This window comes from Poecilia reticulata, chromosome 13, assembly GCF_904066995.2.
Source record: "Poecilia reticulata chromosome 13, P_reticulata-male-v2, whole genome shotgun sequence".
Taxonomy (NCBI): domain Eukaryota; kingdom Metazoa; phylum Chordata; class Actinopteri; order Cyprinodontiformes; family Poeciliidae; genus Poecilia; species Poecilia reticulata.
Genome location: NC_088842.1, coordinates 30,643,069 through 30,666,233, shown reverse-complemented (window position 1 = coordinate 30,666,233; position 23,165 = coordinate 30,643,069). Strand labels below are relative to the sequence as shown.

Sequence of the window (23,165 nt, the reverse complement as noted above, 5' to 3'; positions counted from 1 at the left end):
AAGCCATTTTAATCTGTTTTCTATGGGTTTTTCCCCACAGCCGTGCGAACTGCAGCGACACTCACCACCTCGATGTGGTAAAGGACAGCAGAGACCTCTTGTACTCTTTTGACCACTTTCTCTGGATCTTCGGCGTCTTCAGCCTTTCCAGACATCTCCTTGTACAGAGCCATCTGCCAGCGCATGGCTGGATCCTCCACCTGGAACCACCAGGACAAAAACCAACAATGTTGTCAAGGTCTGGCTTCTACTCCTCACATTTAATCTTGAAGGGGACCCATTGTGCTTCCTTGAACAGGTTAGGATGTCTTTATCAAACTGTGATCGCCCCCTGGTGGTTCACAAGGTACTGCATGTAAACAACCATTTGTGGTCCAGTGCATACAGTTAGCTTAGCAAAGGATTATGTTTAAAAATAATAATGGATAAATGGCTTAAAGAGGGTCACTCAAACTTAAATGGTCGTCATTTATTTAAGAGATTCGTCATGAACGAGCCTCATCTGGTCAGAACTGTTCTTTGTTTTTTTACAACCTTGCTTGCTTATAATGCTCTGCTCCCTTGTCAACAGCTATTGTTATTTTTATTCAATTAAAAACTATTTAATAGATAAATACAATAGACAGAAAGGGGTGGATTATTGTAGATTTCGTTGTAGAAGAGGATTTTTGTTTCTGGCAAAGCAACTCAAGTCTATTTTTCTTTTATTATGCTTTTAAATTGCATATAGATCTAAATGTAATTAATGCACCCAACCATTTGTAGTAAATAACTTATTTTTTGATTTCTGTGATTGAAAGCTTAGCATCCACACTTTCAGAATCTGTAAATCCCTCAAAATGCCCCCATTCATCGCTTTGTTGTGGCCAGTTATATTTACAAAACAGCAAAAATGAACAAAGAAAACAACTATGTGAGTTAAGAGACTAATATTTTCATTTCAGGTTGTGTATATTATACATGTTGTGTTACTGCGTGGGCATTTTGGAGTTAGTGGTTGTTGAAAGGGTTTGAGAAACTCTGATCTATGGGCTAAACAAAACATGTTCATCGCATTTTTCGCACTAAATTATTGAAATTCAAAAATACTTCAATGATCCCAAAGGGAAATCAGATTAATTCAGATTCTTCAGGGAGTTATTGTGGAGTATCTATTGCATTATGTAATGAGATTTTAATCTGGTCAGTAGCTCAGCAAAGTGCGGGAATTCTGGTGGCGTTGCTAGGTAACGGGCTGGCGTTGCTAGGTGACGTGCTGGCGTTGCTAGGTAACGGTTGAGTGCCCCGTCAAATGTATCTCAATAGTTGGAAGTTGGTTTTTGAAATGGCTTATTTTCCACACATACTAACAAACAAACAAAAACTTAAACTTTGTAAAGAACATTTGTCTGTATGATTGGATTAAATCAAAATTCATTGTATTATCTTTGTACAACAAAATAAAAAAAAATACCAACTGCCGAAGGGAAGTCAAATAAGTACATAAAATAAAAATAAATATAAAATGTAGTACAAACACATAGGAACAACTAGGATATTAAGGTTTTAGATTAATTAGCTGTGTTTCACACACACACACATATATAACAATTTGTTTTTCATTTTTATATATGGTAAAGTATTTAATATGTCATTTACTGTGAATAGAAGGCACATAAACTGAAATTAATTAAAATACATTATTTACACACTCCATTTAAATTAAACTGTTACAGTGAATGTGAAAGGATGTGATAGGTGCAGATGATTTAAAACAGTGTCTGATCCACCACTGTACAAACCAAATCGACTCACCTTGCCTTGCAGATGAAGGTTGTTCTGCAAGAACTCCCTCACCTCTTCATCTGTGTCTTTCTAAAAGGTAAAACATGGGAGAAAACTTCAACACATCATCATTATGACGCCTGCTGGTTATCTGGTTATATAAAAGTACTTACTCTAAAGACATAAAGCATTTAAAGAACCAGTTTTCTTTACGCTACAAAATAAAACTAAAAAGTAAACACGCCTATAGCTGCGTTTCCATTGCAAATGTTTGAACATTTTTGTGCCAATGTCGAAAAAACAACTTCGTAATCGCAATGTTTCTATTAAATAAGAAATTTAGTTTAAAATAACGTGTGAAGAGGTTTTTTCCACGCAATAAGTCAGTAAAAAAGTGTCTCAGACGTAAACAGTTACATAAGATTATATTCATAGCGCTCATCTATCAGCCAATCAGAGGAGATGTCCAAGTTTTATTCAGGTGTTGACATAACAAGCCCCGCCTACCAGAAGCGTTTTGGAGAAATTGTAGTCGGCCATTTTACAGAAGACCGACACGTTCGAATGACACTTTATATGAACTGCTGTGAGAGCTCTGATGGAGCCAGAAAAAAAAACTAAACAAAAAAATCCTCATGCTGCTACTACTTCCTGTTGTCTGCTTCGTCATTTCTGCCAGTAGAAACATCCGACTGTTAATCATGTGACTTGTGATGCAAAAAAAAAAAAAAAGTGTTTCCATTACCAATGTTCCATAATCATCATAATTTTAACGGTCGGTCAGACATTGCTTGTTATTCTTTGTTTGGCTTTTCCCATAGTGTTTGTTCCCCGCCCTGCAAAGCCAATGTTTTTGAAGTAACGTGGTGTTAAAATGAAACAGCGCCTGCTGTGGTGACAGAATAAGCTGCAACGCCGGTTTGTGAAACGCATCTACTCCAAAACGGCTGAAAAAACGATGCTGTCCATTGAGCGGATTTATTTTCGAAATTACAATTTGCACAATTTTATGGTTAGTGGCAACGCAGCTTATGAGAAGTAGGAACTTCGGTTACTACAATCCAAAAACACAATAAATCTTACAAAGTGTTTTTCGTCTAGTTTAGTCCAAATATCTTAGTAAACTTGAAAAAAAAGACAAAACTTACAAGCAAATTTTCAACAAGACATATGAGCTTGTTTTAAGTCAATAATTTCTTCATATTGATAAAAATATCTAGTTCCACTGGTAGAATGTTCCACTGCACCGTTACCTAGCAACCCGAGCAAATCCAGCCCGTCACCTAGCAACCCCAGCCAAACCCAGCCCGTCACCTAGCAACCAAGTTCTAGTTCCACTGGCAGATTATTTCACTTTAACATGGGAAAATGCCTTATTATAAGTGAAATAGTGGAACTCAGGTTTTTACTTAAAACAAGCTCATGGTGCTGAAAAGTTACTTATAAGTTAGTTTTGTCTTAATTCAAGATATTGGGACGAAAAACTAAAAATACTTTGTCAGGTTTTGCGATTTTACAGTATATTTGTTATTTTTATTTAGGCGTTAATTTTATTTCTGAAGCTATGGTATTACAGAAGGAAATTAACACGACAAGTTTACAACAGCGTTGTTCCTTAAATAAAGTCGGTTAAATTCAGTGAAGACGGTACCAGCGAGTATCTGATCTTAGCCAGATTGATGAGCTCCTGGTCAGCAGGGGAGCACATGTTGAGTCCAATGGGGAGCATCTTCTTCAGCGCCGCCACAATCAGGGAGGTCTGCACGGAGTAGCGGTCGCCTCGTCTCTTCTTCTTGCTACGTTCCTGCTCCGAGCCTCCAGACTGAAAAGAACGGCAGGTCAGAGAACGAACGACTGGAAAACTGAAGAAGCTCGAAGGAAACAGACGAGGCCAGAACACGAAACACAAAACAAAACAGGACGAGGTGACGGACGGACACACAGAGGCTGACATGAGGAACGACATGCAGACAAAGTGAATCAAAGTGTGTAAACACCGTTTCCTGCCAACAGGAACGGTTCCCGTTCAGTTTGGTTCACTGCTGCTTCAGCCCCAACTGCTAATCACAGCTCAGCCTTATTGTTAGTAATGTGATGGACAAAGTTCCCTACTGACAGCTCTTGAAGGTTTTCTCACACTCTGACTGTTGTCTGGTCTCACCCTGTCAGCAAGAACAAATCGTGGAACTTGAGGTTCTAAGAGTCCATCCTCACAGCTCTGCTCGAATGCATATATGAACGCCAAGCGGACCGGAGACTGCTAAAAAAGCAGGAAGTGGACTACAGTACAGGGCATTCTGGGTAAATACAACCAAAACAATCATGCTAGTCTAGCGCTAGCAAGAGAAACGGCTCGTGTTTTTTTTTTTACCAGACAAAAGAGAAATCCTACAACCGCTAAAATCCAACGCTGCTCCAATTTTGTTTACATTTCATGACAAAGACAGCTGCACTGAGCGTCTTTATCAGAGAATTTCATGTTATTATTCACTTTTTCTTGGTGCAGCGCCCCCACAGGCAGGGAGGGGAACAGGTTTTTCAATTAGTTTGGATTATTGGACTCAGTCAGTGTGAAAGAAAGAATGGGTAGCTGAAAATTTAAAAAACGGTTTAATTTTGGTCCCCAATCGAACAGAGGCCTCTGGACTACCAGATGTGAAGAGATCCTTAAAAACAACTTTCCGTGGAGTCGGGTAATAAACATGGACTCAGTAAGGGCCTCACATATGAAGACATAAGATTTAATTAACAGGAACTATAAAACATCAGTTACACCATGACTAGATGTTGCATTATTTAGCAGTTTTAATGTGGTCAATGAGCATGACAAGAATTGATGAGTCCAGTTAGTCGATATGAGGACAGCTGAGGTACATTTAGTTCCCCTGACAGATTCGCTGTCTGAGAAATGCTGCACAAGCATCAGAAAATCCTTTTCTCTATGGTTGCAAGCAGGTAGTGAGCACAAAGTTAATACAAATGCTGAAACGAGAAGAATCCTCCGGCGCAGAAATGCTGTAAAAAAATAAAAAATAAATCCAAGCGTCAGGGACAGAATTTGACAAACAGCAAACGAGCTCCACAGCTGAATCCAACAGGGCCGATCTAAAGGCAAAGTGTTTATTGATCAGACAAAAACACTACGGGTGATGACGCTCGGCTGCAGCGGAGCTAAACGCTCAGCTGCTCATCCGAGCACCATAAAACCTCTCAGGCCACTACCATCTACAAACGGCTTATTTCATTCAGCCTTCCCACACCCCTAATCACACAAATACAGACAGACATGAAAAACCTCGTCCAGCGCTCCCACAGCCCCGTCCAACGTGGAGACAGCGCTTCTGAGAGAACGTATTTATTTAAATACATTATGAGCGAACCTGTACACCAAGCTGACGTCTTCTGATGCTGCTAGCAGCTGTAAGTCGCAAATGATCTGCAGCTGCTACCTTATAAGACGGAAACTTTCCCAGCCAAAGACAAATTATTAAGTAGCAATTATTATCCACTAAACTATTGTTTAGCGCTTCATCGTTAGCTAAACCAATGTTTAGCTAAACCTGAAGTTAGTTAGCTAAACTAATGTTAAGCTAAACCTGAAGTTAGTTAGTTAAACTAATGTTTAGCTAATGCTAGCTAAACAAATGTTTAGCTAAACCTGAAGTTAGTTAGCTAAACTAATGTTTAGCTAAACACAACCCTAAGGTCAGGTAAGGTAATTTTATTCATATAGCACATTTTCAGCAACAAGGCAATTCAAAGTGGTTTACATGATTTAAAAGGAAATACAAACAAAATAACAAACCCAAGAAAAGAGCAAAAGAAGAAAAAGAGTCTAATGTTGACCTGAAGCATGTAAGCTAGGTGCTCCTGCTCAGGGTTGCTAAGTTTCCTCTGGTCCCATTTCTGGGTTAGGAGAACAGGAGTCTGAAAAACAGTCTAATAAAAATAGTCTAAAGCACTAAACTTTTTAGCTAACACGCTACAATAGTACATTTTTCCCATGAACTTTATAACCGACAGCCATCTTGGCAGGCAGTTGCTATGGAGTTGCCATGACAACAATACAGTAGCCACAAGCTTAGGCTCTCGCCTTGTTTCTAACTTATAAAAAATGTTAAGTACATTACGACTGTTACTTGGTTGCAATTTTTAAGTACTCTGGACGTCAAACAAAATAAATATCAGTGGTATTTAATGTAGTACTTCCTGTCGAAGTAGGTCTTATCTGCTAGCTAACTGTGTAGCAGTATGAGATTGGAGGCTCATGGTCTCTGGCTCATACGGGTCGATCCCGACGGCAGTCATTTTGTTCATGCATCTTTGGTCAGGACGTGTTTTCTGTCCGTTGGTCTCAAAGCCGTGGGTCCACCATGCTTTGCGTTGCCTACTAAGATGGCGCCAATCCTTTCTGGTTCAGACTCAAACTCTGTACTGGGTATATTTAGTGGAAGCTAACACTAGCTGAAATTCTTGGGTACTGACCTCCTGTTTATATTGATCACATATCTGTTGCGATATATATATATCTTGTTATTGGTCCAGTTTGGTGTACAGGAGCCCGTCTGTTTCCTGCTTTCGCCCACAGTTATGCCAAGACTCCCCTTTATGTGAGTGTATTTGTGTGAGTAACGGGGGAAGGGCTCGATGAAACGCCTCTCAAACGCAGGTGCCATGCGGTCAGCACAGCGCTCGTGCACAAACACAATCTAACCTCTCCGTCTCCGGCCTAGTGACCCGGCGTCCAGCCACCGACATCGGATATATGGAGAAAACACAGTTAGCGACACTAAACCGCCACTTACAGTATCCTGGGAAAGGATGTGTCAGATTTCATTTATTACAAAACCGTTAATGTGAAATGAATGGAGTAATAATTAATTTAACTTTCAGAAAAAACAGAAAATGACGATGTGAATATATGAATGGATTGCTCTGCCGCCGTTCCCTGCTTGGAGCGTTAGTGATACATAAATTAATAGAGTTTAGTTCCTTAATGTGTTACGTCTCGGTATGTGGTGGATCGAAGAGGACGGATGTTTGGTTCTTGCCTTGGTCATCTTGCTCTTACTGTCAGCGGTGAGGAAGGACATGTTGTTGATCTCATTCATCACCACAAAGTTCTGCTCCTCCCGCTTAAAGTTCTGCCACAGAAACACAAAACTTACATTTCACTTAATCATCTGGAGGAGCAAATATATTCACATATACTTGGTAACTTTCAGAGTTGGGTAGTAACTAGGCACATTTACTTGAGTAACTTTTTTGAAAAATGTTCTTTTTCTGTGAGTAATATTACTATGAAGTATTTTTTCTCTTACTTGAGAAAAATTTCTGGATTTTCCACCAACTGAATGAAAAACAAACACGTTTTAACCAGAAATTCACCAGATTCAGACTCACACCTGCAGCTTATGTTAAAGTTTCATCAGTTTTTCATTAAAGGAAACCGACTTGGAAACATTTTATTCTGCCTGATTTTATTTTTTGTTACTTATATGAATTATTGTACCTTTTGACCCTTAAAACACCAAAATTTGACATTTTGGTTCATCTGATGATGTAATTTTTAAATATCAATTGATAATTTGACCAGTTTCTCAATACTTGAGTTTTACCAAATATTTATACGTTTGAGTAAAAACATGTTAAAGTATTGCTGCTTTTACAGTTTTTGGGTTCTCTGCCCGCCTCTGGTAAAAATGCCCCAGAGAACCACAAACGGCCCCTGCGCCTCACTTTGAACACCCTGCCTGCCAAAAAAGATTAGCTTTTTAACGTATCTCTAATGTTGTATAAAGTAAGTTTAAATGGTTAAATGAAAATTAGCAGAATGAGCCAATTGTTTGTCCAATTAATCGATTAGTAATTGACTAATCGATTACTATTTTGTTTCATTTTTACTTTTTAAGGCCAAGCAAAACTGTATTAGAGAACAAAACATACTACTAAAAAAGTGAAAGTTTAACGGATGTTTCACACGTTGGACCCTCACATGTGATTTGGACCAGAAGATGAACACCTCTCCCACCATCCTGAACAGTTCTTCTGCATCCGGGTCCGGACAGGTCAGCCACCGCGCCCTTTTCACAAAAACAGAAAAAACTGATGGTTAGCGTCAACAAATCTTCACTCGAGTTGAAGTAACAAGTATCCGACCAAGAAATCACTCAAGTAGGACTAAAAATGTATTTGGTGTAAAATAACGTGCTGAGTAACTGATCAAGTTATCAATCGTTTAATGTTTTAAAATTACACCATCAGACGGAACAATGTTGGTATTTTAAGGACTTAAATTATTCATATAAAAAGAATGATAACGAAATAACAAAATCAGGCAAAATAAATGCTTTCAAATCAGCTTCTTTGGTAAAACTTTATTTGAAGGGGAGTGAATAAGACTGTCATAACATCTGTTATGACATGTTTATGACATGAATATTCATGAATATTCATGTCATAAACATGTCATAACAGATGTTATGACATGTTTATGACATGATGACAGATGTTATGACATGTTTATGACATGAATATTCATGAGTATTCATGAATATTCATGTCATAAACATGTCATAACAGATGTTATGACATGTTTATGACATGTGTTATGACATGAATATTCATGAATATTCAAATCTTTATGAATATTCATAAAGATTTGAATATTCATGAATATTCATGAATATTCATGTCATAAACATGTAATAACATCTGTTATGACATGTTTATGACATGTGTTATGACATGAATATTCAAATATTTATGAATATTCATAAGTATTCATGACTGTTGTCATAAAGCGTCATTCGGTAAATTATGATACTTTTAATACAAAGTTGACATTATTCAAAATATCTTTGTTATGATAACTTGACATTAATCAAGAAATCATTACTGATGTAAATTTGTTATAAAAGTTTTACGGATTGCACATAAAAAGGTAATTAGGTAACTTTATGTTATCAAAGGTAAAGTTTAAACAATAATGACTTCTTGGTTAGACTGCACAGTGGTGCAGTTGGTAGAGCTGTTGCCTTGCAGCAAGAAGGTTCTGGGTTCAATTCCCGGCCCCGGTCTTTCTGCATGGAGTCTCCATGTTCTCCCTGTGCATGGTGGGTTTTCTCCGGGTACTCCGGTTTCCTTCCACAGTCAAAAACATGACTGTCAGGTTAATTGGCCTCTCTAAATTGTCCCTAGGTGTGAGTGTGTGTGTGCATGGTTGTGTGTCCTGTGTGTCTCTGTGTTGCCCTGTGACAGACTGGCGACCTGTCCAGGTGACCCCGCCTCTCGCCCGGAACGTTAGCTGGAGAGGAACCAGCAACCCTCCTGACCCCACGAAGGGACAAGGGTGCAATAAAATGGATGGATGGATGAATTTCTTGGTTAATTTCAAGTTGTCATAACAAAGACATTTTGAATAATGTCAACTTTGTATTAAAAGTGTCAATTTACCAAGTGACGCTTTATGACAACAGTCATAAATATTCATGAAGGCTCCCTTTATAACAGGTGTTACGACATGTTTATGACAGTGTTATTACAGTCTTATTCACCCCCTTTCAAATAAAGTGCTACCGTTTCTTTCAATGAAAAACTGATGAAACTTTAGCAGAAGCTGCAGGTGTGTCTCTGTTTCTGGTGAATTTCTGGTTAAAACTTGTTTTTCATTCAGTGGGTAGAAAATCCAGAAGTTTTACTCAAGCAAGAGTAAAAATACTTCATAATAAAATTACTCAAAGTAAAAATACTCCTAAAAGTGAATTTTTCAGAAAAGTTACTTAAGTAAACGTAAGTCTTTGCAGCCCAACTCTGCTGATGTCAGATGAACTCATAAAATCTAGAAATGAGTTTCAGTGCAACTAAAAACGGCAGTGTGTGTATTTTAACCGAGCGGCGCCGACCCGGCTCTCTGACCTGCTGTTGTCCACGTAGCGGATGAGCAGGGGGTAAAGGGCGTACAGGTCGCGGCACAGCACCGCGAACTCGTCCCGGATGGTCCCGTTCTCGCTGTCCACCTCCGTCTTGCCCTCCATGCGCAGGTGCTCCTCCTCCGCCACCACCTTCCCCGCTCGCTTCTTCAGCTTCTCCATGGTGGGGATGAAGTGCGACTTCAGCATCTCCGGTTTCGCCCGGCTGACGATGGGCTGAGCGAAAACTGAAGGAAGCATCGTCCATGACAGAGTCACTCACTGAGATTTAACGCTGCTGGCAGATAAATTCACTTACAAGAGGGAAAATGTCCTGTTATAAATGAAATAATCTGGCAGTGGGATTAGGATCGTTTCATCGATGGTAAGGATAACTTATCGATTGAAAAGTTCATTTTAAGTTAGTTTGTCTTTTTCCAAGTGTATTAAGATATTTGCACAAGAATCTAGACCAGTGGTTCTTAACCTTTCTTGAGGTACCAAACCCACCAGTTTCATTCACTAAACCGTTCTGTGGTGATAAAATATGATTCTCCCCCAGAGTCTAATCCAACTAGAGTCTAGTGGGTCACCCCATGATCACTAAGTCTTAAAAGGTAGAGTCTCTGTGATCAGTTCTTCAAAATATAGTCAGTGTTTTCAGCAAAGTTGATCTGACTGTCCAGGAACGACCCAAGGTATTTAAAATCTGCCAGTTTCAACAGGTTGGCCATCGAGAGAAACTGGAACCACTTTAAGGTCTTTAGGTGTTTAGATAATTTAATTAGCTCTACATTGTTAAGAGAATGGAAAGTTAATAATAAATAATAAAGACTTTGCGGTATTCTGATTTAATAATGTAATTATATTAGTTGTGTTACCACCCCACGCCACTAGAGGCAGTAGCAACCCCGAAAAGATGCGACTAAGCATATTTAGAAGTTCACCGAAAGCTACAGAATTTGGTAAAAACTGAGTTTTGCTGAAGTAATTAAACACACAAGTTCAAATCCATGCTGAGAGTGGAGCTCCTTTAATCAGGGCTCCTCCACAGCTCTGATTGGCTAAGCAATGTAACGTGATCCTCTGATTGGCTAAGCAATGTAACGTGATCCTCTGATTGGCTAAGCAATGTAACGTGATCCTCTGATTGGCTCAGCAATGTAACGTGATCCTCTGATTGGCTAAGCAATGTAACGTGATCCTCTGATTGGCTAAGCAATGTAACGTGATCCTCTGATTGGCTCAGCAATGTAACGTGATCCTCTGATTGGCTAAGCAATGTAACGTGATCCTCTGATTGGCTCAGCAATGTAACGTGATCCTCTGATTGGCTCAGCAATGTAACGTGATCCTCTGATTGGCTAAGCAATGTAACGTGATCCTCTGATTGGCTCAGCAATGTAACGTGATCCTCTGATTGGCTCAGCAATGTAACGTGATCCTCTGATTGGCTCAGCAACGTAACGTGATCCTCTGATTGGCTCAGCAATGTAACGTGATCCTCTGCAGCAGGTGATGGCAAAGCGGGGCGTCATCACGTCTTTACACAAGTGTGTCTTTACCTCCGCGGCAGAGGCTCCGCCGAACCCCTGGGGTTCCAGGCGTTCGATGGTTAAGAACCACTGCACTACTGTAAGAAACCCAACCAAAAATACTTGGTAAGATTTAGTGTTTTTACAGTGTATCGAAGGGGCCCAAACAAAATCCTCCAGCGGGTCAGAAACGGCCCCCGAACCACAAAACATGAACTTCTTTCCAAAACTGGCTGGGTGTTTTTTAAACCCAAATGTATAAAAGGTAAATGCAGATTTAGCACTTTAAAGTATAATAAATAAACATTAAAGTCTTCAGATCAGTGTTTTTCAACCACTGAGCCGATCGTCAGCTGTGCCGTGGAAATTGTCCAATTTCACCTGCCGTATTTTCCAGACTACAAGCTGCTACTTCTTTCCTACACTTTGAACATGCGGCTTTTCTGTGGATTTTTCTTCAACCACCAGGGGGCTCTCTAGCAGAAAGTGAATCATTGGAAGTCAAAATTGGAAATCAAAGAAGAACGGCTAATTTTCATTTAGAACAAGCACATGATCTAAATGTAATAAAAATATGAAGGTGTGGTTTATAGTATGGTGCGTTCATAGTCCGGAAAATACGGTAATTGGTCTTAAAAGATTTTTTGAAAATGAATTAATTATCTGCAAATAATGCCGTATTTGAGTGTCTGTGCTGTAGCGGCGACTAGCGGCGTAATCATGTAATTTTCTTACCACTAGATGGCAGTAGAAACAGAGCATGTCACATTAAAACCAGAGAATTAGTGATGCATGAACATTGCTACATTCATGCATCACTAATTCATGCTTCACACCACAGTGTTGTGACTCTGTTCAGGTGTTCAGGTGTATTTTTGAAGTGGACATGTTGAGTGCAATTTGAAATAAGAAATGCAAAATATAATAAAAATCAATTTTTGTGTTTATTTGATTCATATTCAAGACACTTTGATAAGAATGCACAGTGGTGCAGTGGGTAGAGCTGTTGCCTTGCAGCAAGAAGGTTCTGGGTTCGATTCCCGGCCCCGGTCTTTTTGCATGGAGTTTGCATGTTCTCCCTGTGCATGGTGGGTTTTCTCCGGGTACTCCGGTTTCCTCCCACAGTCCAAAAACATGACTGTCAGGTTAATTGGTCTGTCTCAATTGTCCCTAGGTGTGAGTGTGTGTGTGCATGGTTGTGTGTGTCTGTGTTGCCCTGCGACAGACTGGCGACCTGTCCAGGGTGACCTGTCCAGGGTGACCCCGCCTCTCGCCCGACACGCCAGCTGGAGAGGAACCAGCAACCCTCCCGACCCCACTGAGGGACAAGGGTGAAAGAAAATGGATGGATGATTCATATTCAAGACACTTTGATAAGAATGCACAGTGGCGCAGTTGGTAGAGCTGTTGCCTTGCAGCAAGAAGGGTCTGGGTTCGATTCCCGGCCCCGGTCTTTCTGCATGGAGTTTGCATGTTCTCCCTGTGCATGGTGGGTTTTCTCCTGGTACTCCGGTTTCCTCCCACAGTCCAAAAACATGACTGTCAGGTTAATTGGTTTCTCTAAATTGCCCCTAGGTGTGAGTGTGTGTGTGGTTGTGTGTCCTGTGTGTCTCTGTGTTGCCCTGCAACAGACTGGCGACCTGTCCAGGTGACCCCGCCTCTCGCCCGGAACGTTAGCTGGAGAGGAACCAGCAACCCTCCTGACCCCACTCAGGGACAAGGGTGTAAAGAAAATGGATGGATGGATGGATGGATGGATGGATGGATGGATGGATGGATGTTTCCTATTCAAGACACTTTGATAAGAATGATTATATATGTAATGTCGGCGGCTACAGAGTATCTGTGTTTACGTTTTTGGTTGGTGGTGCCTTGTGATTTTTTCAATTAAAACAATGTACCTTGGCTCAAAAAAGGTTGAAAAACACTGAATGTTTTCCATAAATCAATCTGATCGTCACCAACCGGCTAATCTCTTCATCCAGGACGCCTCGTCGATGCCCAGGTTGTTGACCACGATCTTCATGATGCTGCCCAGCAGCTGGTTGAGCTGCTCCGACGTCACGGCGGTGCACAGCTGGCCGTCCTGCTCCGGGAAGTTCTCCAGGCCCCTCTCCCACCAGCGGGGCAGGTAGTTGCACAGCATGGGCAGCGTGATCTCAATCACATGGGGCATCTCCGTGTAGCGAGCGCCCGACTCGGAGAGGTCGTGGATCTCCTTCATCAGGACGTCCAGCTCCGGGATGTCGGTGCAAAGCTCCTCCACTTGGTCGGGAAGTCCCAAAACTGGTGAGGGAGACGTGGTTTTTACAGGATAAATGCGATTTAATTCACATTTAGAGGAGCGGCGTCACACCCGCTTTCTTCTTGCTCCAAATTAAAATCATGAATGTTCTTAAAGGGGCCGGTTGAGCCGGAACCAATGAAGACGGCTACGATATTATCTGTCTCTGCGTTCAATAAGTTCCTGCTGAGTTTAAATAATATGAAACTTTTTTTCTGTTCCTCCAGGATTTTGAACTGTTTTTGTCATTTTTTCAGGCTAATTTAGAAATATTCGTTTATAGTTTTGCTACATTTATGACGTTAAACGTGACTTTTGGCTCCTAGACGCTTCGATCGTCGACCAAAACTTCACATCAAGTAACGCAGAGGCAGAAGTGAAAGTCAGAACTAGCATCATTTAATGTTTTTGAACATTTTGCAGAAAATCTGCAATAAACTCACAATCCAGGATTGGATTGGGGCCGCACAGTGGTGCAGTTGGTAGAGCTGTTGCCTTGCAGCAAGAAGGTTCTGGGTTCGATTCCCGGCCCCGGTCTTTCTGCATGGAGTTTGCATGTTCTCCCTGTGCATGGTGGGTTTTCTCCAGGTACTCCGGTTTCCTCCCACAGTCCAAAAACATGACTGTCAGGTTAATTGGTTTCTCTAAATTGCCCCTAGGTGTGAGTGTGTGTGTGGTTGTGTGTCTCTGTGTTGCCCTGCGACAGACTGGCGACCTGTCCAGGGTCACCTGTCCAGGTGACCCCGCCTCTCGCCCGGAACGTTAGCTGGAGAGGCACCAGCAACCCTCCCGACCCCACTGAGGGACAAGGGTGTAAGAAAATGGATGGATGTTGATTTTGAGTGAATTTCCACTATTGTGAGAAACCGGAGGGACTGATAAAATCTGGCATCTGGAGTTTAGAGGGCCGGATAAAGAGCCACAGCGGGCCAGATTCGGCTCCCGCGCCTCAACTTCGACACACATGTTTTAGAGTAGAAATCGTAACTCACTAGTTCTCTCTCTTGGAGTCTTGGTTGTGTAAACAGAGAAGGAGTTGAATTCATTCAGTGCCGGTTCCAGGAAGGCTACTGGCATTGCTGCTGCTAAATGCGCCAAACACTCTCCAAGAGCCGGCCGCTGCCTGCAAGACGAGGAAGAGGGCTGGAATAACACAGCATGAAGAAGCTACCAGCTAGCTTCAAAATAAAATACACAAACATGCTGACATTGGTGGACCAAACTCTTGCCAAGAGCTAGTTGTCGTCTCCACAAGAGAAAATCAGTAACATCTAATTTATTTGTAAAAAAAAGTGGGAACATAACCCAAGATGTCAGCATTTTTTCTTTTACTAATTAATAGAAATATAAATATTAGGAGCTGCCACTTTGGCATGAGGCAAAATGGATATAAAAACAGCATAAAAGTTTAGTCACAAAAAAACCAAACAAAGCTAATTCCCAAAATGACTTACTTCTCCACATGCGGAGTCTTGACAGTCCCCAACGAATATATGCTGCACATCAAACGATAGCAGGATATCTGCAGGTCATCCACTACGGATTCAATAAAACACGACTTTTTGTAAGTTTCTAGTAAGTATTAATTAAAAACAAACCAAAGGAAATGACTCACAGATAACGTCATCGCCAAACTGGAATTGGGCGATGTGGTCAAACAGCGAAGTGAGGACAGGAAGTAAGGCGTTGGTGGTGTAGCTGATGTTCTGGGAAACCCCTTTCACCTAAATAAACACGAAGGCAAACAGCAATGAAAATCTAACTCTGGCGTTTATGTGAAACTATAAAAGTAAAGTATTAAAAAAGGCTTATTTGATAACAATTTTAAACTCCTCATTAAAAGGCTAGCAGTTTGTGGCAGAAATAATTAGCTTGTAATTAGCTTCCTGAACGACCTGCTTATTACTGTACGACAGAAACCAGATTACCAAACTGACTGTTGCTAATGTTTGAACCATTAACCATTTAGTGACTAATCTAACAGATATGAGGGTTTTTTTTCACCAATTAGCCCTTATTTGTTTAGCGCGTTAGCTAGCTTTGAAAACATTTAGCTTATTTAGCGTCCACATGTTATCTTTTCTGGATACTTTCAAAAGCGTTACTTTCCTTGGCCGTTTTAAAAACGTTCAGTTGAATAAAGTTCAACATCTGGGCTAAAGGTTTGGCTGTAGACTGTTAGCATTAGCTTCTGCTAAAAAAATTTCAAAATAATAGTACTTTAATATCACCTATCAGTAGTGTTGGGCTAATATTTTTTAGCATTGATGCTAAAAAAATTAGCAACAATTCATGATGGCTAAGTATTTAGCTTAGTTAGCATCCCAATGCTAATTTTACTGGATAAATTCTAAAATGCTAATTTTCTTGGCTGCTTTGTAAAGTTCCAGTTGAATAAAGTTCGACATCTTTAGTTTTGATTAGTTTTGTAGTTTTGATGATCAACTGGATTTGTTCAAGTCGTTAGCATTAGCTCCTGCTAAATGCCTTGTTTTTGTAGTGCTTTAGCATTAGCATTTACCAATGCTTCTGATTAGTGTGTTAGAGTTATCAAAACTAACTTTAGTTAGCGGTACCTAGCACTGCTGATTAGTTTAATCACTGTTTTTAGTACAAAAAAAATTTACTTGGCAAAAGTCACATCAGCAATTTGAGTAAAATAACAGGAAGCTGCTCAGGATTTGGGGTTTTATTCACTTTTTCAAACACTCTGTTAACTTTTTGAACTTCCTGTATTTGTTCTCGCTCACCTGCGTTTTACTCGACACTTTTCCCAGTTTCAGATTCTCCACCATCTTTTCTATGTCATCTGCAGCACTCTCAAAGAACTGGCGCAGAATAGCCTTCACAATCTCCGGGCCGGACTTCATAACAGTCCTGGAAAAATAAGATTACGATCAAATAGAAGAGCGTTGTGTCTATTTTCTGCCTCTCTGATGATGATGATGGTGGTGGGATTTACCTTGCGTCAAGGGAGCGCGAAAGGATGTGCAGACAGTTTACCACTGCAGGTGCGTCCGTTCCTGTAAACGGCACACAGATTGTGACCCGTCACTGATTTACCTCCGTACAAATTTAATACAAAAGCTCAAATAACTTAAATAATTAAAAATGCCAGTTTTCCTATCAATACTAAAGAAATCCTGTTTAAAAGTTTGGCATAAACAAAACACAGAATTATATTTGAATCAAATTGTGTTAGAAAACAATTAAACTCACATTACCATTAAATCAATTCTGAAAAATCGATTAAATTTGTTCCTTTGGTTCTATGTGTGCAAAATCTATCAATTTGATGACTCGATTTCTCATAAAATGGAAGCGCTCTTAAAAACATTAAAAGAAAATAAGGCGGACGAAGCCAAAAAAGAAAAAAAAATCTAAAAAGTTTTGATGAACGGCACTAAAAAATTACAAGAAGTCAGAATAAAAAATAAAAATGTGTATTTCTGTAACGTTTCTGTGCGATCGATCAGACCGCAAATAAAAGGGACTTTTAGAGATTCATGGTGGAGAAGCAGATAAAAATGAAGATACAGCATCTATTGCCTCTACAAGCCAGGCTGGCAACACATGACAGAGCTGCAGAGCAACGCCAGCGGTTCAGCTACGGAGACACATTCGTTCCAATATTACTGCAACCAAAAAACACGTTTCAAAAATTTTAAATTGGAAAAAATAAAAAAGTTTTCAAAAATAAAAGCTTCTCAATCAAAAAACAACACTTTGAGGGTAATTTAAATGTGTATCTGATAGTTGAAAATCTTACATGTATGAACGTTTTTGACAGCAAGTTGTTACCGTATTTTTTAATTTTTATAACTAAAGAGGAGAAAACGACAGCAACACCATGAATGACGTTTATACATGTTTTTCAGAAGTGAACACAGATTCAGAAGAAGAGCTTTGTAGCTTCTGACCAATAGAAATACTGAAATACACCGACCAATAGGAACGCTGTTGCTAACGTTCACTCAGACAAATAGAAATGAGTCTGCCTGAGGAAGTCCCGCCTCCCACAGGACTGGGATGTAATATGTACAAGGTTTGAAAAGAGTGTAATTTATAACACGTGGCCTCAAAATTAAAAATAAGAAAAAATAAAAATAATTAAACATTTTATTTTTTTTTTAAATCCAATTTTTTTTTTTAATCTAAAATCTAAAAAAGATAAATAATCTGGAAAAATTAAATATAAAAAAGTAATGTAAAGAAATAAAACTTGAAAACATAAAATCAGAAAAAATATTTAAAAAATAAAATATGAAAAAATTTGAAAAAAAATTGAATAAACAAAATTTGAAACCAAAATCTGAAGAAAATATTTTTAAAAATTTAATCGGAAAAGTTTTTACAGCAATTGATAGAAATGTGAAGAAATAACATTTAAAAAAGATTTAAATTGAAAAAAAATAAATAAATCTGAAAAAGTTATTTTAAACAAATATAAAAAACTAATTTGAAAACATCCAATCTGAAATATTTTTTAAACTTTTCTTTTTTTTTAAAATGTTAATTTTTTTTTTTGAAAAATAATGAAAAAAGGCTAACAAATATCTTTTTAACCAAGAAATCTAAAAAAAAAAAAAGAATAAAAATGCAGGTTTATCTCCTGAATACACATTGCAAATTCCTCTCAGAGTATTTTCCCCACATTTTTCTTCTTCTATTGAAATCTTTGCCTACAGTAACATTGGAACCAACGTCTCTCCATATTAAACCTGATTTATTCCGTTTACACTGTTCTGATAAATGTCTTCAAAGCCATAAAAAGACAACTTTTAAAATCACCAAACTGCAGAAAACATAGAAGCCAAGCAGGAGCTGAGCTGAAGAGGAAGAAGCGTTAGACAGGAAACTCAGCGACGTGGGAGGAAATGATGAAAGTGGAAAACAAATAAAAGAAAAACGGGAGGAAGACGGGATGGACAAATGACACCACCATGCAAATTCCTTACCAAAAAGAGAAACTCTGTGCCTCACCAAGGCAGCCAACTTACAGAAGATACTGAGGTCGGAGGAGAAAAGAGGAGAAGCAGGGACAGGGAGGGAGGATGGTGAGGAGGGGGCAAAGGTCAAACGTTTCAGGTACACAAAAAGTATAAGAGGTCAAGGAAATAACGGATCATCTCCAACACGAGAGACATGGAGGGACGTGGCAGCAGGAGAGGACAGACGGGTCCGGGCGGCCGGTGAGCGCCGGCAAACACAAACCTGGCGATCATCTCCTTCTCCTTGTTGGAGGAATGGCCGCCGCTGCCCAGGACCTTGGCAGGAGTGGACAGGAAGTACAGGCAGTGGTTCTTGAAGTACTGATTGACCAGCGGCAAGAGAATCTGGACAAAAGGAAAGGCGACGTTTAAACTTTCAGGACAGAAGGTCACCGAGCGTTTCTCAACGCCGGAGCCACCAGCTAGATTAAAATATTACACTTTTACTCAACTTGTTTCTGTTTAATCTCCGTTTTATTTTAACTGATTTAATCAAAGCCCAGTGTTAATTTAACTCTGAAGAGTGTGGACTATATCAACACTGAAAAAGTGTTAATATCAACTCTGTGGGAGTTAAGAACATAATTCCCAGTGTTGATTTAACTCCCACAGAGTTGATATTAACACTTTTTCAGTGTTGATATAGTCCACACTCTTCAGAGTTAAATTAACACTGGGCTTTTTGCTGTGCTGTTTTGTGTGTTAAGACGGTTGGTGTAAATTTTTATTTTGAACATTTATTTACTTGGTTTTAAAATAAACTTGACACAGATAAAATTTATTTAAATGTTATTTCTGCTGCTCATTTTCAAGCTGCTTTGCTAATCAAGCTAAAACGAAATGGAAAAGTTTCTGACAAGAAAACGACCAACGGAACCGTCCAGCTGCAAAAACACAAAGGAACTGTGACAATAAAATAAAGTTTTATGTCATTAATACTAAATATTACATATTTTCTGGTCATCAAAACACAGGATTTAGAAAAAAAAGCTGTTTTATCACATGAAACTTTCTTCTTTTTTAAGGTTTTTTATTTTCTTGCAACGTGAAATTTCCTCGTTTTAATGTTTTATATAATTTCGTAACAACAAACTCTCTTTTTTCACTAATTTTACATCCCTTAGTGTAAAACTTTCTTCTATAACAAATTTTGCATACGATTATAAAGGTGAAACAACAAATTTTATATGTTTGTATAACCAGAAAAGTTGCCATTTTAACACATTTTGCGTCTCGCTATAACGAGAAACATTTGTTTTAACAGGTTTTATGTCTCGTTATAACATAATGCTACTTCCGAAATATTTCCAAACTCTGTCTGTAATTAAGTTAATTAAGTAAATTAACATTAAACTCATTCAAGGCTAAATTCCTCCAGCTCACCTTGGCGAAGAATTTGATTTCCTGTTCATGTGGCGACTTCTCCACGCGGCCGCTGCTGACTACGGCCTCTGTTATCAATCAACGACAAAAGGAGTCGCTCATTAGTTCGGCGTAGGAATGAAACGGCGGCTCGGCTCCTAAAACCAACGCACCGAGATGAGCGATGAATTCCTGAGCGATGTCCATCCATTTGAGAAGCTTCTGGAGGAATCCGTAGGCGAATCGCTTCTCGATGGAGGAAATGTCCTGCTCCATGTCCTTCAGGCCCCTGAGGACAAAGAGAGACAGTCAGTGAACCGAGCTGATCCAGAACGCTGCAGCTGGCGTTCTGACTAAAACCAGGAAGATGGACCTTCACCCAGTTCTACTACTCTGTAGCTCAGAGAATAGACTTTAAAACGCTGCTGCCAGCATTCAGCCTCTATGCACCACAGATCTGGAACAAACTGCAAAACAGCCGAAACACTGAGTTCCTTTAAGTCTAGGCTAAAAACCCACCTGGTTGGAGTCGATTCTGAAACATTATAAATAAAACACCAGAACATTTCTGAAGATATTTAAAAGGTCCAGCCAAAGCCTGCGCGTCAGTTGGAACCCAGCGTTCTGATGCTGAAATTAGCAACAATGCTAAGGTGAGCTAAAATGTCATCAATAGCTTATGTTGAGCAACAAACTTATTCCATTTAGTATGCTAACGTTAGTGCATCAGCTAAAAGTAGCCAAAGTACTAAGGTTAGCTTAAGTAGCATGTGGGGCAGCATGTTGACTGAATCCAGTCAGAATGATAAACATAACTAATAAATCAACAATTAGCTAAAATATTTATTTTACATACCAGCATGGGGGTTATCATTAGCATATTGACAAACATGAAATAACTCCATTCAGTCTCCACACTTCAGTGTATAAGCTAATATTAGCCAAAATTAGCTTAAAAACTGTAGCGTGTGGGGCATCACCAGCATGAATCCAGTCAGAATGACAAACATAACCAATCAATCAAAAATCAGCAAAAATGCTTTTCTGGGTTTAGTTTTTTTGCCATTTTTACTGGAATGTTCTATTGATGGATTGATTGATTGATTGGACGTCCAGCTTGCCTCGTCACGGCGTATCCGTTGAGCTGGAGGAACTTGAGCAGATCCTGGGCTTTCTCTCTGTCGCGGGCCTTCTCCTTGGCCGTCAGGGTGTCGTACGGCACCAGCAGAGGGTGTGTGCCGCCACCTGGTGGACAACATTATCCTGGTCAGGACTCTGACCAATACAAAGTTCCCACTAGTCTGAACTGGAAGTGATCTGCACCATCTTAGCAAGCACAACGCTATTAAAACCGGACTCATGATTTCAAGACCAACAAAAATAAAATATGCAGACACTCTTGACCAATGTGCGAGAGAAAGATACTTGAACAAAATGGCTGCTGTTAGGATCGACTCGTATGAGATGCAGAAGGAAAATGGTCGGATGATGAGGACAAGATGTCTCCGATCTCATACGATGACATAGTTAACTGCCCAGTGAACACAAAGAGTGCGTACAAAATGGAGGATCTTCACCTGAAGTCCATGGAAGCCATTCTTTAAACGGCTTCGTAAAGGACGTACAAACTCTTTGTGTGAATAACCAGGTTCTGGTGACTGGCAGAGTAAGTACATGTAGTAACAAACATGTAGGCTACATGTCTGTCTTAGCTAGCAAATAAAAGCTACATCAGCAAAGCTAATTTTGTTAGCTCAGCAGCCCATAGAAACCGCCTACCAAGATGGCTGTCAGGTACAAAGTTCACAGAAGTGTGATGTCATAAGAATGATATATTATGGGTCACCTTTTTTTGTTCTTTTTTAACTGAACTTCCTTTTTTAACAAAATTCCACAGCACATCTACATGTTCAGGTTGTCATAGTCAAGCTAGCATAACTAACCTACTTCCCTATGCCTCACTATTTTATTTTATTTTTTATTAAATCTTTTTCCTGAGCTGTGAAATATGCTACCCTTGGACCTTGTTATCTTGTTGTAGTGTTTTTCTTTTATATATCAGGCGTACATTTAGGATTTAGCGCGTTATTGTTGACAAACCGACAGCTAAAACCAATGCTAATCATCGTTAGTGAGCAGCTTTATGCCCTCCAGGATCTTTTACATGTAAAAACTGTGAATTCTGCATAATAGATCCCCTTCAAAACAAGACAATAACTCCTGCCTTTAGCCTGTAGCTCCAGTTTCTTCTTCCTGCCCCAGGTGTTGTGGTAGTTCTCAGCCAGTTGCTCAGCCATAGACTGCATGAAGAGAAAAAGAGAAACAATTTGTCAAGATTTCAAAGCAGAATAGGATGATGATGATGATAACAGAAACTTGCATACCTGCAGTTCTCTGGACAAAGCCATCCCTGAGATGTCTATTGGCTGAGGGTTGTAGCCATGACTGGGATCATATGTGGCCTAAAGACAAATAAAAACAAATATCAATCATTATCACTTCATCGTGTAATTAAAAATATAAAATCATAACTTGATCTTAATATTTTGTTGTAGTGTTGACATGAATTCAAAGTGTAAATAGAAGCTATAAACATCAAATAAGAAAAAACAAAAAAACAAGATGGCTGCCCGGCTGCCATCACTCTGAACTATTAAAACCCGAGGAAAATAAAACTGGTGGATTTATTGCACAGTTTTACATTTTACTAATGGAAAAATGTTTTGATCACATTGGTAGAAGAAGTAATTTGTGTTACTTATTTGTGTTTTTTCAGTGTAAAAACATGTTTTTCTGCTGCCTGTTGTACCTGAGCAGTCTGGGAGATCTTGCGTGTCGACGCCTTCTTCTCCACCTCTACCTCCCCGTCCCTGGCTTTCTCCAGAGTCCACTCCCATGCCAGCATGGCCTTGATTGATTCTTTAATGGGCCAGCGGTAAATCTCCTTATCCTGAGGCCCGATGAAAGATAAACTCAAACAAACAAAATTTAAAAAAAATCACTTAAAATCACATTTTTCAGGAAGCAGACGAATCGTCACCTTTTCAGAGAACGTTTTGTACGGCCGCAACATTGGGTGAGTCTTCGCGTTCTCGTCCAGAACCTCTCCGTAGGTCCAGTTGTTCTGAATCTGGGAAACCATTTGGAGGTAAACGTTACAGACAGGACTATATTTCCATCAGATGCTACACTGTGTTTTTCACTGACCTTTTCAAAAGCCCACTTATCGTGAGTGTGTTCTGCGTACTTGTTGATGAAAGCATCCAGCCTCTCTGGTATGATGGTGCTGGGAGAATTTACTGACTTTAATGTACATTCA

The 23,165-nt window shown here is 39.6% G+C and overlaps 1 protein-coding gene across 9 annotated transcripts in view; it reads right to left on the bottom strand.

Moving 5' to 3' along the window:
* The window catches only part of ryr1b (ryanodine receptor 1b (skeletal)), a 128,421-nt gene that overhangs the window by 31,868 nt on the left and 73,388 nt on the right, over positions 1–23,165 (bottom strand). For 6 of the 9 annotated variants that reach the window (XM_081614644.1, XM_081614647.1, XM_081614649.1 and 3 more), the window contains 23 exons: positions 23,054–23,132; positions 22,887–22,976; positions 22,656–22,796; positions 22,231–22,308; positions 22,071–22,146; positions 20,968–21,091; positions 20,020–20,135; positions 19,868–19,935; positions 18,708–18,829; positions 18,452–18,501; positions 16,456–16,516; positions 16,244–16,370; positions 15,109–15,217; positions 14,948–15,029; positions 14,486–14,616; positions 13,175–13,495; positions 9,682–9,922; positions 7,760–7,847; positions 6,816–6,908; positions 6,479–6,493; positions 3,416–3,586; positions 1,795–1,854; positions 66–200 (listed from right to left, as the gene is read on the bottom strand). In XM_081614644.1, coding sequence (XP_081470770.1) covers positions 66–200; positions 1,795–1,854; positions 3,416–3,586; positions 6,479–6,493; positions 6,816–6,908; positions 7,760–7,847; positions 9,682–9,922; positions 13,175–13,495; positions 14,486–14,616; positions 14,948–15,029; positions 15,109–15,217; positions 16,244–16,370; positions 16,456–16,516; positions 18,452–18,501; positions 18,708–18,829; positions 19,868–19,935; positions 20,020–20,135; positions 20,968–21,091; positions 22,071–22,146; positions 22,231–22,308; positions 22,656–22,796; positions 22,887–22,976; positions 23,054–23,132 — 2,578 coding nt within the window. The remainder of the gene's footprint in view (positions 1–65; positions 201–1,794; positions 1,855–3,415; positions 3,587–6,478; positions 6,494–6,815; positions 6,909–7,759; positions 7,848–9,681; positions 9,923–13,174; positions 13,496–14,485; positions 14,617–14,947; positions 15,030–15,108; positions 15,218–16,243; positions 16,371–16,455; positions 16,517–18,451; positions 18,502–18,707; positions 18,830–19,867; positions 19,936–20,019; positions 20,136–20,967; positions 21,092–22,070; positions 22,147–22,230; positions 22,309–22,655; positions 22,797–22,886; positions 22,977–23,053; positions 23,133–23,165) is intronic. The other 3 variants (XM_081614645.1, XM_081614652.1, XM_081614651.1) reach the window with 1 other exon arrangement.